General features: G+C 40.2%; 1 protein-coding gene across 10 annotated transcripts in view; it reads left to right on the top strand.

The window, feature by feature from the left end:
* Positions 1 to 1,802: 1,802 nt before the first annotated feature.
* Positions 1,803 to 18,053, top strand: part of KCNC2 (potassium voltage-gated channel subfamily C member 2) — a 189,978-nt gene continuing 173,727 nt past the window's right edge. For all 10 annotated transcript variants that reach the window (XM_055085221.1, XM_024123073.3, XM_024123070.3 and 7 more), the window contains exon 1: positions 1,803 to 2,486. In XM_055085221.1, coding sequence (XP_054941196.1) covers positions 1,803 to 2,486 — 684 coding nt within the window. The remainder of the gene's footprint in view (positions 2,487 to 18,053) is intronic.

Here is an 18,053-nt window from a genome sequence, read left to right as displayed (position 1 = left end):
GAAAAATAGAGGAACCTGGTTGGTACAACAGAGCTTCCCCAGGTCCACCCACCACCCACCACCCACCACCCACCGTTCCCCGAGCTCTGGGCTCTGGCGGCGGGGGCTGAAGGCGAGCGGCGGGGAAGGGACAGCTCCAGCAGCGGCTGCTTAGCGGGGAGAAGCGAGACCTGCAGGTCCAAGTCGGAGCCGGGTGGTCTCACCTTCGAGTGGGTGAGCTCTCCGGACCTCGGGTCAGCTCCGCGGCAGCCAAGGCCGGCCGCTCTGCCGGCTCCCGGCGGGGTCGCGGAGCGTCGGCTGGACCCGCCCCGAGCTCCATGGTCCGCCTGGCCCCGCGCGATGGTGACTCTGGGCGCCGAGGTCGGCGCGGAGCGAGCCCACAGCAGCTCGCACAATGAGGGCGGGCGGCGCGGCGCGCGGCCGGCGGGGGCTGTCTCCGCGAGCCCAGCGCCACGGGAAGCGGCCCAGCCACCTGAACCCGAAAAACGCCAACAAGTAGTTTCTCGTTGGAGAAGGGCGGCTCGGCTGGGTGTCGGGACTCCGTCCGGTTGGCCGAAGCACCTAGTCCACTCGGACACCATAGCAGAACCACTTTTCTCTCGGTCTCGTTAAGGTACCTAGAGGCGGGAGGGCAAGGGGCTGATTTGCCGGGAAGGGCGTGCTGACCCTGCAAGGCAGGCATCCCCCCTCTGTTCCGCAGTAGAATTGGAGAGGTGAAGCCCAGGGGAGAGGTGGCTGGGAGATCGGAAACGGGGACACTGTCAGCCAGGACTCCCAGCTCGGGGATGCAGGGGGTGTGCCTCCAGCAGCTTTTCCCCGGGCCTCGCTCCTCCTAGAAAGCACCCCTCCGCCCGCAAGACGTTTGTTTTTCTTGGGAAAGGGGGATGGGGTGGGATGCACTGATCACTTCTGCTCCCCCAAATGGATCCTAGTCAGTCGTTTCCTTTCCCAAGTAATAATAATTTCAACAACAGCAGTAATTTGAAAAGGAAATTGGATCAGGAAATTTGGGAGAGGTCTCCTTGGTGAAAGTCACCAGCAGGGACTTTTTTTTGCTCTGACTTCCGCGTTCGGTCTATTTGCCTGGCCCGGGAAGGGGAGTAGAGGTCGCGCAAGGGGCACTCCCCGCGAGCCCGGCAACAGCAGGCTGTCCAGAGTTCACCGAGAGTACGCGTTTAGTGGGGGCTCGCCGCCCAGTCTGGGGGGTCTCTCACCCAACACTGCCAAGTTGCCTGGGCAGAGAGAACTCCCTGCCTACGGGAACAGCCTCCCGGAGAGGGTAGGAGGGAGAGGGTCTCGGAATATGAGGGAGGAAAGGGACGGGGCACGGGGAGACGACGGGGGTGGGGAGAGGGGGAGGGGAGGACTTAGGAGGGAAAGATAAGGGGTTTGGGGAGAGAGAGATGGGGAGAGTTAGGGGCTGGGAACAGGTTAGACTTGAGAGAGGACAGAGGGCAGAGAGGGTGAAGGGTGACAAGACGAAGGACACCGAGCAGAGGGAGAGAGGTGTGAGGCGGGTGAAAGGTGTCAAGGAAGGTCAAGGAAGATTCGGACTGCTCTCTCCTCAGTTCTCTAGAAACTCAGTTCTCTAGATAGGGAAAGGTGTGATGCTTGAGGCGGGGACGGGGCTGGGTGCCACACTCGTCCTGGGAGGGCTCTTTGCCCCTCGCCTTTCCGTCAGCCCTGCATCTTGGGACTCTCGGGCTGGGAGTGGGGGTGGGAGTCACAGCGCGGCTCCGCCGGCCGAGATCTTTAACTTGGTGCTGTGTTCGCCTCCCCCCAGTCATGTCTAAGGCACAGAGATGGGCAAGATCGAGAACAACGAGAGGGTGATCCTCAATGTCGGGGGCACCCGGCACGAAACCTACCGCAGCACCCTCAAGACCCTGCCCGGGACGCGCCTGGCCCTTCTCGCCGCCTCCGAGCCCCAGGGCGACTGCCTGAAGGCGGCGGGCGACAAGCTGCAGCCGTCGCCCCCTCCGTTCTCGCCGCCGCCGCCGCGACCGCCCCCGCTGTCCCCTGGGCCGGGCGGCTGCTTCGAGGGCGGCGCGGGCAACTGCAGCGCCCGCGGCGGCGGCGACCACCCCCGGGGCAGCCGCGAGTTCTTCTTCGACCGGCACCCGGGCGTCTTCGCCTATGTGCTCAACTACTACCGCACCGGCAAGCTGCACTGCCCCGCCGACGTGTGCGGGCCGCTGTTCGAGGAGGAGCTGGCCTTCTGGGGCATCGACGAGACCGACGTGGAGCCCTGCTGCTGGATGACTTACCGGCAACACCGCGACGCCGAAGAGGCGCTCGACATCTTCGAGACCCCCGACCTCATCGGCGGCGACCCTGGCGACGACGAGGACCTGGCGGCCAAGAGGCTGGGCATCGAGGACGCCGCGGGCCTGGGGGGCCCCGACGGCAAGTCCGGCCGCTGGAGGAGGCTGCAGCCCCGCATGTGGGCCCTCTTTGAGGACCCCTACTCGTCCAGAGCCGCCAGGGTAAGGCCAGAGTCGCCCCCTTCCCTGCTGCGCCAACTTCTCCCAACTCCTTTCGCAACTTCCTGTTCTTTACCGCCGAGGCCTCTGGGATGGGGGCAGGGGGAGAAGAGAACAGGGTTCCCTAACCGGGAGACGAGGGGCCCCTCCCGTGCAGGGTAAACTCAGGGACCCTGGCCCCGATCCTCCCTGCTCCCTCCTCCCCGCCCCCCAGCATCCCCCTCCCTCTCCTCCTCAACTGCAACTGAGATTTACTTCAGCAGATGGGACCGAAAGGGCAAATGTCGGCTACTCTGGGCGAGTCTGTCCGGACCCTTGTTCTGAAACCGCTATCACACTTCCTGTTGAGTTTCTTTCTCTAACTCTTGTTCCAACGTTTTCTTTAGCTCGGATGGCCCTTCAGGCCTTCTGGTCATCACTATTGGACCTTTCCAGTGAGACCGGACACTGCTGCACACCTGACTCCCCCAGAGCAGTGGCTCCAATTAGGGATCTAATCTGAGGACAGTAGAGGAGAAATGGAATATATGTCCGTGGTTGGGCCGGGAGAGGGTGTGCCAGGAGGTTCATTTTGTGAAAATCTCCCGAATGTTGTTTGCTCCTGTCTCCTTCCAAGAGAGAGCAGTGCTGGGTTTGCTTGTCCCCGTGAGTTGATGGGATAGCCCACCTGCACAGTGAATTTTGGAGTCTGATGCCTTTCCCCTTGTGCTGTATCTGTGTTTTCCACAGGTTGAACGCCAATTGGTCACTTTGGTGATCCTGGTTTAGTGGGAGTCTCTAATTTAAAGACTGGGTAATTTAGATTGTAGGCAACTTTATTATACTCTATAGATTGTGATCCCATCCTCAATTTTTCTTTTCAGTCTTTAGCTTGAGTGACAGTTTACATTTAGTCCTTGATACCCGCGATTAATTCTTCAAAATCTCAATGAAGAGATTATAAAAGTAACTAATAATGGTTTCTCTAGTTTTAAAGGAAAGAAAAGAAATATAAATAACCCAAAATTATACAGTATGTGAATGGTTTTTAATTATATGTGAGAACGTAGTACTGTATTTAGTTAAATCTTTGTAACTGCATGTGTCTGGTTTGCTTCTGACACCCAGAAAAGATTCCCCTTGGGCAGAATGGGAATTCTCCCAGCTTAACTTTGGCTCCATCCTCATTATTGTGTTCCCCTGAATGTCAGAAGTCTCTGCATCTGAGATGTTGTGCAGCTGATAACATGTCAGAAGATGTGCTTCTGATACCACTTTAGAAGTCTGAGGATATGTTTTGTTTTCATTTTGAAATAGAATATCAAAGAGACAATTTAAAGCATTACTACTTTATGGGATCTGGTATTTAAATGCATACATAAATTCTAGTATGTCCATGTTCTCTTATTTGAATGTAGAATTACTAACTTCAACTCTGAAATCTTCCTTTTAAGACCATTCTATAAATTCAGCAAGAGTTGGCATTCAGGGAAAAAAAAGTGCATATTTATTTATTTAAATTAAATCATAGACTCATGACCCTTACCTCTGTTGTTTTGGATTGCAGCTGAGTGCTACAGTGCTCTTTCCACTTGGCAGCTAAAAAGCTAATCTGCGTTTGTTTTCAGACTCATCCTATAATTTTCTTATTTTATGTGGTATAAAAAAAGACAGGAAGTTTTATTATCTTTCCTCATAATAATAGAATACATTTTATTGTAGACGGGTTGCACAGCAAAAACTTTAAGATGTTCGGTTTTTATTATTGCTGTGGTAATTGATTCTATTGATTATTGGTCAATGGTTAGACCATTAAACTGAAAATAGTTTTTTAAAAATCTTACCAAATTTCATTTTAGTAATATTAAGGATTTGACCTGCGTCCCTTTTAGGTGAGGAAAAGAACACAGATAAATTAGAGATTAATACAAGGTCAAAGAGCCATTAGAAGCAGAATCAGCTGAGAATCATAGACCTGGAAAATTTCTTTGAGGTCACCTCGTGAGGACCCTGTATTTTGTAGATGAGGAAAATGAAGACTGCAGATACTAAGTGAGGGCCAAGGTCATACAGCGAGTTACTAGCAGAGCCAAAATTATGCTGGAGGTCTCATGACATCCACCCCAGGCCCTTTCCACCACAACCACTGATTATAACTGACTGTCTGGCTTGTGAAATCTCTGCAGATAGTGTTGCTCTTGAGATTTAATGCAGCATAGGACAGTCACTAGAATTCGGACTTTGAAGGTCATCTATGACATATGTGTATATATATGTATATATATATATTTTTTTCCAGGTCTTTGGCTGTACCACCCAACATTAGAGTGCAAATGTGGGATTCCAGTTTTCTTAAAATGAACCCTGTTTTAACTTTCCATTTTTATTGACCAGTTGATATGTAATGTTTTCCTTTTTTTTCAGATTGGCTAACATTTGTGGGACTTGTCTTCAAGAAAATCCCTTTTCAAATTATTAGGGGTTGCCTGAAGAATACTCAGAAGTCACCATTCTATTTAAATGTGATTTAATATTTTTATATGGACACTTTTAGTTCAGATGATTGACAGACAATGTTATCTGACTAATTTGATAAATAAAATTACATTGGGAGGTCACTGGATGAAATTATATTTTGCATGGACATGATTCTAGGAGACAAAATCAATTATCAAGTGGTTTGTTTCAGCTGTGGTCTTACTGCCACAAGTCTCATTCTTAACAGAAGTATTTAACTTTTATAAGCCCTCTTACTTTTCATTTTACATTAGTTCATCTTTTATTGATATACTTGAGATGAACAATTTTAACTGTCCAAATTCTATTTGCAATTTGTTATACCTGTTTCAACATTGTCCTTATCCTTTCCCAACATTGAGGAGATTGGCTCAATTATATAATAGACATGTTTAATTTCTAACTTTTATGATCTAAAGTGGCAGACTGAAACAAGAGTGATAGGAACTGGATAATTAATTGAATTCTACAACATTGTATTTTTGCCTTTTGTTTTGGTTGGCATTTCCCCCTCCTCTATTACTTTTAATTTATGATGTAAATACATATTTGAGAGGTCTAAATTGTTCAGGTTAACTTGGTAAATAAGTTTATAGTTTTCATTTATGAATTGTATCCTTAAGAATAGTATTCCAAAATAGAAATTTATAAAAATTTAAATATAAGTTGTCATGGAAACCTGTTGTTCAGAAAATGAGATCAGGAAAGAAAAGGTGAGATTATTCTGTTGCTGCCATTGAGTGATATTTACAAATAGTAAAAAGCAAGGAGGCATAGATGTTTTTGTAAAAATGTTCTGCATTGTATATTTCCAATTTAATGTCTAAGTTTTAGAAGGAAATGAAGTTTGTATGCGCTTTCCTATGAAGGCATGTAATAGTAAGTGAACAGGCACCAGGCAGAAATTCTTTAATAGAACTTCTAGATTTTTTAGAAGTTTGAAAAATATAAGCGCAAAATTTCCCAACATTACAGAGCTAAGAGTGGTTATATTAGATCTCCCTCTTCTTTTCACTTATTTTTTTGGGGAAGGAGGGAAAGTGATTGAATTAGGTTCTGGTCTAGAGTGTGGCCCTTCCTTGGCAGCATGTATATCTTTGATTACCTGATAGACCTTTTTTTTTTTTTTTTTTTACTCTCAAAGAGAATTTTAGAAAAGAAAAACAAAACAAAGCAAAAAAACTGCCATAGAACCATATTTAACATGTTGGCTTTTTGGTGTGGGTCTGGATCACTTCGTATATGTTCTCCAGACCTTTATCCATATACCACTATATGCAGATAATCCTGAACTATACTTGGATTATGATAGTGAATCCACCATTTTTATAATCTTGAAAATATACACTTTATTAGTATTTTAAATTGTTTTATTTCCACAGCATTACTAAAATATACTCCTTAAAACTATTAAAATTTAAACTTAAATATCTAGAATTGGATTCAGAATTGCAAATATGTAATTTACTTTTTATGGGCCATTTTTTCCTCTACCTCAAAGCACAAAACAAAGCAGGAAAGAAATTATCTAAGTAGCTATTTGCTAGCTTTAAGTGTAACATTTAATTTTAAAAAATTATAATAAGGCAAAGACAATTTGAGTCATATATTAAGATTAAAGAAAGAAAATGTATTAATTCTTGTTTTGTGAGCCTTGCTCCAGTTAAAAGAATTAATGGTCAAATATAGCTTGTTTATAAAATATTGTTCTTAATTATTAAAATTTTAGAATGTTTAATTAGTCAGTGAATACTGATTATGCAGTCACTGTAGCAGAAACTATGTAAGCTACTGGGAATGCATGAGAAGATATAGTGCTTTGCCCTCAATAAGCTCGCCACTCTATTTATAATAAGATATTTCCTAAAACATTATCTATTCAATTAAAAATGCAACAAAATAACAACAAACAAAATTCCAGAAATATTATAGATGTTTTCCTCAAAAAAAAAATCTCATGTGGAAATATTGCCTAGATGTGCAGGAAAATATTCCATCTAGAAATGATGGTCTCAGGAATTCCCTGGCGGTCCACTGGTTAAGACGCCTGTGCTTTCACTGCAGAGGGCCTGGGGTTCAACCCCTGGTTGGGGAACTAACATCCCACAAGCTGCAGGGCGTGGCCAAAGAAAAGAAAAGAAATGATGGTCTTAAGGTATTGTTAGTCTTTATTTTATTATGTGAAAATGTTAGGCTTTTTCAATCTTGATTTTTCTGTTTTTCAAAGTGATTTATACACTCTCTTTCTGCAGCATTATTGAAGAATATGGTAAACGATGTACATATACCAAACAACTGAATTATTTGCAGTGTGGTCGAGTGTCTTCATCCCTTCCATTTTAATTACAAGTTATGACCAACCATATGACAATGCAAATCCAAACTTCAGGCCCCTAAAAAGAGTCTGGTGTAATAGTCTGGTGTGTTTGCATTTGCTGTATAAGCATCTAAGTGTCCTTTGACCTTTTCCAGGCCACTAATTGTATAGTTCACAAATTAATTTTATTCTTATATTCTGAGCATTGGATAAGATCAGAGAGTGCCTCATTCAACATATAATTAAAGAAAAGCAGGTAACTCTAATAGAATTGTATTTTCAGTAGTGTATTTGATCACAAACTAGGTGATCTGATCCATTGCTGGGGCATTAGGCATGCCAAAGGTGAATAGCTGGACAGATTAGGTATGACTTTTTTCTGTTATATTTTCCCAAGAACTCATCTGTAGACCTGAGTTGACAATACTAAATGAGAGTCAAGGAAATTTTTCTTCTCTGTCAAGAAGCTTATTTTCAAAGCAACTGAAAACAAGGAACTGTGTAGGTTTATAAAGAAACGCAGGTCAACCTTTCCCATTAGAAATATGTATCATTACTATTTATTTTTACTACTGCAAATAAAGTAAATGCAGTTTTCAGATCTCATATATTTTTCAAATTCTGAGTCATTTATCCTTTTTATTATGGCAACCTTTAAAGTATATCTAAATGAAATAGTAAAGGACACTAAAGGACTGATAAAATGTAAACACAGATCTCCATAAGGAAATACAGAGTGGCAACATAATCTAAACAATAACCATCAATATATGATATAAACTTAATTCAATTCTTTTTGAAGTAGGAAGGGCTTTTCTTTTGAAAGAGCAGTCAAGATTTTTTTTTTATGACAGGATAGCATTGCTTTTTTGCTTTTCTCATAGGTTGAAGGGTGGTGATTAATTTTAATACTCTGTAGTCAATATTTTCTCAGAAAGTGACTAAAATGTAGGTGTTGGGAGGAGAAGAGACTAGAAGTAGAGAATATATGGAAACAGCATTGGAAAAATGCCTGAGTTGGAATCCATGAGACCTAGGCACTAACCTTGATTTCACAACTAGCTGTGTGACCTTAAAGAATTTACTTCATCTTCCTGAGTCTTGATATCCTTCAGCCTTATTCTGAAAGAAAAAAATGGGGATGACACAATGGACTAGATAAGTATCCAAACTTGTTTCCAACTCTAAGATTTTGAGATTTGGAGGAAAAATAAAAAATAAGGATAGTGATTGCTAAAAATCCCTTGGGTGGGGGGAACAGTATGTCTGCGCTGGTTTTGATTGTACTCTAGGGACCATCATCCTACTAGGGTAAACTAGTATGGATTTCTTTTGTTTTTTGCATTTTAACTTTCTGCCCTTTTTTTCCCCTACAGCTGTTGGGTAGCTGCTGCTGTGGTTACCATAGAAACAGGTTAGCTCCTAGCTTCTTGTTTCCTTTGAAAACAGCTTTCTCTCAACCACATATTGATCTCAGGAAATCATTTTGCTGTGGCTCTGTCATGAAACCCATAAAGATGATCAGCTCTGTCATTTCCTAAGTCTAAGATTCAGTGCAGGTGTATACCCATCCACCCACAAGGATAACTGATTAGATAATCTCAGTTTTATTTCCATTTGAAAAGTGCCTTGTCAAAACCACCAGCGTTTTCCCCTTCCCGTATCTTATACAGAAGGGAAAGTCATTTTCACTTGAGGATTTACAGATATGCCTAACACATTGAAGTGTTTACAAAATAGTGTCAAATTATTTAGTCCTAATCTCTTTCACAGCTCATTCTGTCAGAGTAAGCATAGATAATAGTATGCTGTCTAGCACACTTCATAAGCTTGTATTTTAATGTACTCATTAATGAAGACTATTTCAAGAGAAATATATGTATGTATTATATAGGGCACCATATTTCTCTTTTGAGAAAAAACGGTTTTTCTATTTCAGTATATACATATTTACATAAAAAGATATATTCACTGTCATACTGTAGATACTCAGGGTTTGTATATGTTTGTATGTGTTTATAAAATTTTTATATGGATAAATGAAGGAAGAGACTCATGGGAATATGGCTTAAAGTTTTGATTGAGAATATTAATTTGTGTGTGTGTGTATGTGTATATTTATATATATATATAATATATACTGTTTGAATGAGATTGGTATATATAACAGACTTCTAGTGTGCATGAGACTTAGAATTGGAAGGAAACTGGTGATCACCTGACAGAATTACCTCAACTCACAGAAAAAGCAGCTGGCTTGTTCATAGCCTTGGCTAGTTAGTGACAGTAGCAGGGCTAGAATTTAGATCTTCTGACTCCTGGCGCTCTTCGCATTCAATCTTGATTGCTTAGTCTGGGTTGGGTTTAACGTTAGGTGCACAGATTTTAGCTTTTGGGAAGCAGTAAGTACGTTAGGAATAGTTGGGGTAGGGTCTGTCCTCTTCCATGTCCTGTTGTTCAGCAATAGCAGGGAAATTGTCACTGTTTTAGATATTCTCTCTATTTGCAGATCCCCTCCATTGCTGCCTTCTCTACCAGTTCTATATCTCACTGTTTTACTACCTTTAAAGCCTCAAAACTAACCTGCCTGTGCACTTACCTCCTATTTTTTCCCTTTATCCTTGTGTGTGTGTGTGTCTTTTGTAATATGTTTTTCTACTTTTATTGGACTTATTGCCTTTGGAATATTTAAATGCAACCCTAGTTCAACCTATTGGTGATGGTTAATGTGTTTTATAGAACATTCTCTTCTCACATGTAATTAACCAGATCATGGTTGGCTTTACACAGGAATAACTGGTAATTTAGAGTGAAAGATACTTGGAGTGGTTTTTAAGATCTGAAAATGAGATTATTTATTGTTTGAGGTCAGCAAATACAGGACAGAAAAACTTTTCCTTCAACCTTCTTTTAGTAGACAGCCACAGATGGTGTTTACTTCCCTGTGGTGGGATGTAAAGCAGCATTATAATTTTGGGAATGTTTGAAAGAATGCATTTTATAGGAATCAAAACAGAAGAAGTTTCTGGTAATATTGGGAAAAAAGTACTCCATAATTGCTATGGTTACTTGACTGACCTTTTCTTCTGAAAGCTCATAATGATAGAGACATCTTTGTAATCTGACATTTCCTCAGTGTTCACGTATTAAGAAAATCCTATGCAGACACCTCAGTGTCATCTTCATTTTCTGTTTGAATACTCTGGTGGGTTTGCTATCAGATCTGGAGCTTTGCCATTCTTTATGTATCTGACAACGTTGCTGATATCTTTAAAAACTGGAGCAAATGTCAAGATAGCCCTTCTTGGCAAGTGATCTGTGATTTGGTCTCAGCAATGGAAGGTGTTCTCCTTTGAGTTGTCTCCATGGAGAAAGTCCAAGTGACGAAAATATGCCACCTTTTGACCACAGACATTCTCTTATTTTACACCAATACTTTGTCCAGAATTTGAAAGTTATTCACTAAATGATAAAATGCAAAAATTTTTTTTATAAAATAAAGTGATCCTAGATAATATTGTCATGATATCTAAATAATATTGTTAATTCTAAATTTAAGACAACATGGTTATGAATTATGTTTAAGCAAAAACAATTTGGATGAATATAAAATTATTCATTGAGTAGTTTGTCAGATTGGGCTTAATGAAAGGGATAGAGATTATTCAGAATTGCTGTAAATTTTGTATCTGTGTTTGTAAATTATGCAACAGAAATTCAGGTATAGGGTTGCTTACTTTTCTGTTTATTGATTAAGGATAAAATGCCATTTGCTAAAAGTGAATATTGTGTAATAACTGTATTGGAAACAATGGCAAAGTAATCATAGCAAGAGGAAGCTTCCTTACTATTGGGTTGGCCAAAAAGTTCATTCGGATTTTTCAGTAAGATGTTATGGAAAAACCCGAATGAATTTTTTGGCCAACCCAATATATTAATTTGGATAAAACTGATATTTAGGAAAACAGAACAATGCATCATTATAGTTTGATTTACTGTTTAAATTGTCCTGCTTCTCTCTTGGGGTGAACAGCGAGAGGGCAATTATGAAAATTATTAAAATGCTCTTAATGAAACCCATCTTTCATATAAATTGAGTAGGAAGTGGACAGAACAGAGACTTAGCTGGCCCTTTTTTTGTGCAAACAGAATCTAAAGTAGCAAGTAGCCTTTTTTTTTTTTTTTTAGCTGGAACTTTATTATCAGGCCTGAGTGACCTATGAGGGTCATATAAAATGATTAGTGGGTGCATCAAAGTTGAACAACCATCATATTTGTATCATGATGGAGAAACATTTGTGAGCTTATGCTTAATTCCTAGGTTCAAAATGGTGCTGACTGTGCTTTGATATTTGGAGTACAATGCTAAAGATATAAAATTCATGCAAATTAATAAAATCAAATATATTTTAATGTACTAATAGGCTGCAATGACATTCAAAATGGATTAGTCTTAATTCAGAAACAGGATTCTTTAGTTGTTTCACCTTCTTCTGAGAGTCCAGTGCTCAATTTTTAGCTGTAACATGTGCACACTGTCAGTTCTTTAGTTTTTTTAAATTTAGTGATTGTTTTCAATACTTATTCATTTTTCTATTTACGTATTAATCATGGATTTAATTCATCTTAAATTTCTCTATATAGGTGATTTCTTGGTAACTTTATTTTTGAGTACTTGACTTTGTGCTTCACTGCTAGTTTTCTTTGTCAACAACATTTTGTGTTTCCTCTACCTTGGCTTGCATCACTTGGTTGATGAACTAGTGTGCTGTCACCAGGTATTAGTACATTTTTCTCAGCTAAACAAACTGGAAGCATCAAAGATGAGAGTTTTCAAATGCTTTTGAATCTCTCTGCTGACAGTTATTGAGCTTCAACTATTGGCCAAAACTAGGTTAGTACTGAGAATGCAAGGGTTAAAATTTGGCATTTACCTTCAAGATGCTTGTATTCTATTGGAAAAGAACAACTGTATGTCCATAGTTACAATATAATGCATTAACACTATAATAGAGATATTGGTATAGTGTGGACACACAGATTTGGGAGGGACCCACTCTCCTATACAGAGGAGATGAGATTTTAGTTAACGCGCAAGAGATAAACTTTTTTCCAGCAATCAAGGATTAGGTTAACAGAGTAGTGTGCAAACATGGAAGTTTGACAGAGAATGCCATGCCATGTTATATGGGGTAATAAAAGGATCAGAAGGCAGGAGAACAGGCTTCAGAGGAAGAGAGGGCTTCTGGGCTTATAAATGAGATTTTCTAATGAGATGGATATTCAGTCCAGGGCAGGAATAAACACTGTTATCTCAGTTTATTCCAAAATAGTGGTTCTGAAACTTAGATAGGAATAACTTAAGATGATGACTAAAATTTTTACTTCCCAGGTCTCACTGCAGTAGGATTTGGATAGGATTCAGATCAGATGAACATCTTTGGGGTTGTAGCTGGCTACTGACCCAGTACATGACAGTACTGTGATGTGACTGCTGCCAAAGCAAATACAATTTAGCAATGAATTAAGATAATAATCATGCTTGGACCAGTATCAAAGTGTGTTTTCTAGATCTGCAGCTCTTCAGGGTGTTAACAGATGTTGCCCCTCAAAAGAGTTCCATGGACAGATGAACTCGGAGACTAGTTTAAAACAAAGTTAACTAGGTTTTTATTTTTTAATTTTATTCTTATTATTAATATAATTTTTACTCCAGCTCTTTTTCAGGGCAAAGAGTTGAAGGACTAGCTGACAGATGATTTTGAGATGGGAGTGAATTAATGCGAAGTGAAGTGGTGTGAATTAAAACTCAGTTGGCTGAGTTCGAATCCTGACTGTACCACTTGCTTGCTGTATAACTTTAGCAAAGTTGCTTCTTTAAGCCTCCCTCTTTACATCTGGACTGGGGAGATAATAATTGTATCTGACTCAAGGAATTGTTAAAAGGGTGGATAGAGCATAGTCATGTTCAGAAGCCAGCATAGTGCCTGGTTCTCTAAATTTTAGCTGTAATATTATTATCATCATCGTCATCATCATCACTATTCTTTACGACAAGCATTGCTTATTTTGGGAGATAGCATGGTTGCAATAGCCCACCTTAAGGGAACTTTCTAGCATTTAGAATGTTCATAAAAAAATAAGTTGTCTGTTCCTGAGATTTTTCATATGGGTCTTGGATTACTGTCTGGAAAATTGTAGGAGTAATTCTATCCCTAATGAATAAGGGTGATTAATTAGAACAATATCTAACATGTATCTGTTACATACCAGGCATTTTACGGGTGGCAAGGTAAAGGCATATTTCCTGCCTTTAAGGAGTTGTGGGGTCCTGGAAGAGAACAGAAGGGAAATGATAGTGCAATGTCAGGAGAGCTCCAGTAGAAGTTAACTTAGTCTTGCCAAGGTGGGAAAAAGACTTCCTGGAGGAAATATGCCTCTCTTGGTACCAGGAGATGAAGGGGAGGAAATAGCCAGACTTTTTAGAGAGAAGAGCTGAAACAAAGTCCTAAAAGGGAAAGAAGGCAAGGCCTGTGCAAGATACTGTAAATAATTCAGGACAGCTACAGCATTGCGTGAGGGATGCGGAGATAGGGCAGGAGACAGAAGCTGAGGTTGGATCCAGAGGTTTGGTAAGCTCTGTTGAGAAGGTCTGGTCTTCCTCTGGTGGTAGTGGGGCGCTTTTGAAGGATTTTAAGCAGAGCAATGGCATGCATATTTGTAGTTGGGAATATTATTCTGAAACCTTTATACTTGAAGAGGGGATTGGGCTGGGGAAAATGAGTACAAGTTTCTCAGAAGAGCTACAGTTTAGTATGTTATTGCAGTAATTCAGGTAAGAGATACCCGTGATCTTAATTAGAACAGTGTCCAGAGGGATGAAGTAAAATGAACATAGTTAAAGTGGAATTGTCTATTAATTACATGCAGTGAATGAGGCCAAGAGAGGAGTCAAGAATGTCTCCCTAGTTCCTGTTTCCACAATGGAACAAGACAACCTTTATGACTTTTTTCTAATTCAAGAGTCAGTGGTTATATGATTTGAGAAATCAGCCGTTATTCTTTCATGGGATTTAACACTATAATATTTTTTATTATGTTTTGTGATTTATCTTTTATACTTCAGTACCAATTACTCGGTTATTAATAGCTATTTCATAGATTTTATAGTTGTGAAATTAGATGCAGAGTATGCCCCTTCAATTTTTTGGTTGCAGTAATTCACCACCATAAAAAGGTGGTGAGGAGTAAGAAGTCCTCTCTACAAGAAATGTCAGCTTTTTTGGTTTAAGCCCAAGAAAATAATATTAATTTTTGCATAATTTCTATGAAATGGAACTGACTAGTTCAATATAGTAGCTCATGTAGACTCCAAAGCTAGAAGCTTAAAGTGAACTGGGGATTTAAAAAATACCAATAAGATTCTGTGGCTTTAAAATACTCTTTGGAAAATTGCTTTAAATAAATATTTCCTTTAGATAAAAGTCCTGGAAGGAGCAAAGGTAGTGAGGAAGAAAAACAGAAATGAAAACAGGCACCCAAGGAGTTAAACTGGGAAGAAGATGGTGTGTTCAGATACAAGGCAGAGTAAATCCTTCTACAGCATTAATGTACCATGCTATTTTCTTGCTTACAACCTTGTTATCCCTCTCCGTTGGCTACATATTAAACTATATTTTCCTTAGTCTGGCTCTCCAGAATCTGCCCATCATCCATAAACGTAATAGTAGCTCTCACAGCTCTACCAGTCAGACTGCATGCTTTGCCATTCCTGAATACGAGATGCATTCGCATTGTTGCACATTTGTGTACACTGTTTTCACAGCCTAGAATACTTTCTCCTCCTCGATTTAACAGGTTGATTCAATCATCTTTCAATAGCCTGTATAATTATCAAGTCTTACTTGACACCTTCTAAACTCTCTCAAAAGCAGTTCATTTCTTCCTCTGAGTTTCTATATCACTTTGTAGATACTGTATTACAGCATTTAACTGGCTGTATTAGTTTCTCTGAGTTGTAGCAAACTACCACAAACCTGATGTCTTGAAACAACAGAACTTTATTCTCTTATAGTTCTGGAGGCTAGAAGTCTGAAATCCAGGTCTCAGCAGGATTGGTTTCTTCTGAAGGTTTTGAGGGAAAAATCTGCTCCATGGCTCTCTCCTAGCTTCTGGTGGTTGCTGGCAATCTTTGGTGTTCCTCGGTTTGTAGACACATCACTCCAATCTCTGCCACCCTTTTCACAAGCTGATCTTCCCTGTGTGTCTCTCTCAGTTTTCTCTTCTTATAAAGACAACAATTTTTGGATTATAGCCCATAATAACCCAGTATGACCGCATCTTAATTTAACTAATTACAATACCTCTGCAAAGATGCTATTTCAAAATAAGGACATTCTGAGGTTTGGGGTGAACATGCATGTGGGTAGATACCATTTAACCCAGTACACTGACTTTTCCATTTGGGCAACATTTTTGTAGTATCCAATAAATCATTTATTTTCTGACTTCTCCTTTTCCATTTCAGTATGTTCTCATTTAATGGATACAGTGTCTTCAGGAATCTCTGTGAAGATACCAGTTAGATAATTTTTAAAGTTCTGTCTCATTTCTGGTATTAACTCTGGTCCCTCTATGGGTATTTTTTTTCTATTCTTTCACCTTTGTTCTTTTTTGTAGTATTTATTTTCTTGAAATATCTTTTTCTTTGAAAGAGAGTGGGGGTGATTATACTGTTATGTGGGTAGTTAGGCAGGATCATGCAGAAACAAAGAATTCCCTTCAGGGTGGGTAGGGAGGAGCAGGTTGGCAAACTAGGGATCCTCTCAAGGTCTAAGAAAAGAGGCTGTATTTGGGGAAAGAAATTTAGTGAATTTCAGTTAACGCAGGGTGACCTTTCTCTTTTCTTTTTCTCCATGCTCTTTGAGGAAATCTGAGGTACTAAGAAGTTTACTTTACTTTTCTCTATCACACCAACACACCTAATAGGAACTGTCTTCTCTTCTGTTGAATCTCTACATAATTTAGAGAGCTATTCTTTTTTTTTTTGTAACATCTTTATTGGAGTATAACTGTTTTACAATGGTGTGTTAGATTCTGCTTTACAACAAAGTGAATCAGTTATACATATACATATGTTCCCATATCTCTTCCCTCTTGTGTCTCCCTCCTTCCCACCCTCCCTGTCCCACCCCTCTAGGTGGTCACAAACCACCGAGCTGATCTCCCTGTGCTATGCAGCTGCTTCCCACTAGATATCCACCCTACATTTGGTAGTGTATATATGTCCATGCCACTCTCTCACTTTGTCACAACTTACCCTTCCCCCTCCCTATATCCTCAAGTCCATGCTCTAGTAGGTCTGTGTTTTATTCCCATCCTACCCCTAGTCTCTTCATGACAGTTTTTTTTTCTTAGATTCCATGTATATGTGTTAGCAGAGAGCTATTCTTGCTGGCTATATCCTGAGGGAAAATTCTGTAGCCAGCCACTAAAGTAATTAGGGAACTTCCAAGGAGTTGTCCCATAGCCAGCTCCTTGTCTTAGGGCCCGTTGCCTCTGAGTTTGAGGTTCCTCTGGCTTCTGGATCTCTTTGGGAAGAATTGGACCAACTCCCAGAAAAGCTTTCTCTTGCACCTGTATTGAATTCCATTCTCCCTCTCCCCTGAATCTGCATCTCAATTAGTTCAATTCTGTTTGCTTTATATCTTAATATTTCTGGGTCAGTGATAGCAATGTTTCCTGTTTTCTATCCCTGTGATATTTTTTCATCATTTTTAATGAGACTTGGCCAAGGAGATGAGGTATACTATCTTCCACTAGAATTTGATTGTATGTATATAGGCTTCTTGCCCATACTAGTTCTGAACTTCTGCGTAGGGGCACCATTCCGTTCTTGTTGTTGTTCTCCAGAGTAATGCACGGTGTCTGGCAGTTTTCTCAGTGGGTTTTTATTACCATATGAACAATTCCATTAGTTCTCTTGTCTACAAGGATGTGTTCCTCTATGATTCTTCCCTGCAAAGTCATTGTTTCTTCTTACCTTCTTTGGGCCCATCTTCTGTATCTACTTTTTGTCTATTCTGGTCACCAAATATATAATCCTAGTGAAGAAATTCAAAGCTGACGTATAGTGTGTGACTTTATCCTTGCTATAAGAAGCTTGTTAGACTAAAATTAATACAAAATCCTAGAAAATTATCACTTGGAGAACAGTGACACTTTAATTTATCATCTGCCCACTGAAAATACATTTGTAAGAACATGAACTTTGATGATTAAACAGATGTTTGTGATACTTAAAGTTCCCCAATAAAGTAACAGCATCAAGCTGAAATAATGTTTACATATTAGTGTGCTTTAAGTTTTTACACAGAGACATTGCCAATGGGACCAAATGCTTAGTCCTTATTTTATAGAGAAACATCTGACTGACGATAATAGATGGCACTGATTGTCCTGCTTATTACATGGAAATGGGGCCTTCAGTGAAGGGTGCTGTGTTCTAAGAAAAGACGCTGAAGAATGGACGTTGTAGCAGCAAGAAAATTAGGCAAGGAGAACAGAAAAAAAAAAGATTCTTATTCATCACAGTATTGTAATCTCATTTCATTTAATATAACGGAAATGTCCAAAGGTGACTTTTTCCTCATGCTACCTAAAATACACTTTATCAATCCAGTGCAGTAATGAAGACCATTACTTCTAAAACCTAATTATGCTCAGATATTCTCTCTAAATTGTGGCAAATATGAAGA

The sequence above is a fragment of the Physeter macrocephalus genome, chromosome 6, assembly GCF_002837175.3.
Source record: "Physeter macrocephalus isolate SW-GA chromosome 6, ASM283717v5, whole genome shotgun sequence".
NCBI classification, from domain to species: Eukaryota; Metazoa; Chordata; class Mammalia; order Artiodactyla; family Physeteridae; genus Physeter; species Physeter macrocephalus.
The sequence above is the reverse complement of the archived record's forward strand: the minus strand, read 5'-3'. Positions and strand labels throughout refer to the sequence as shown.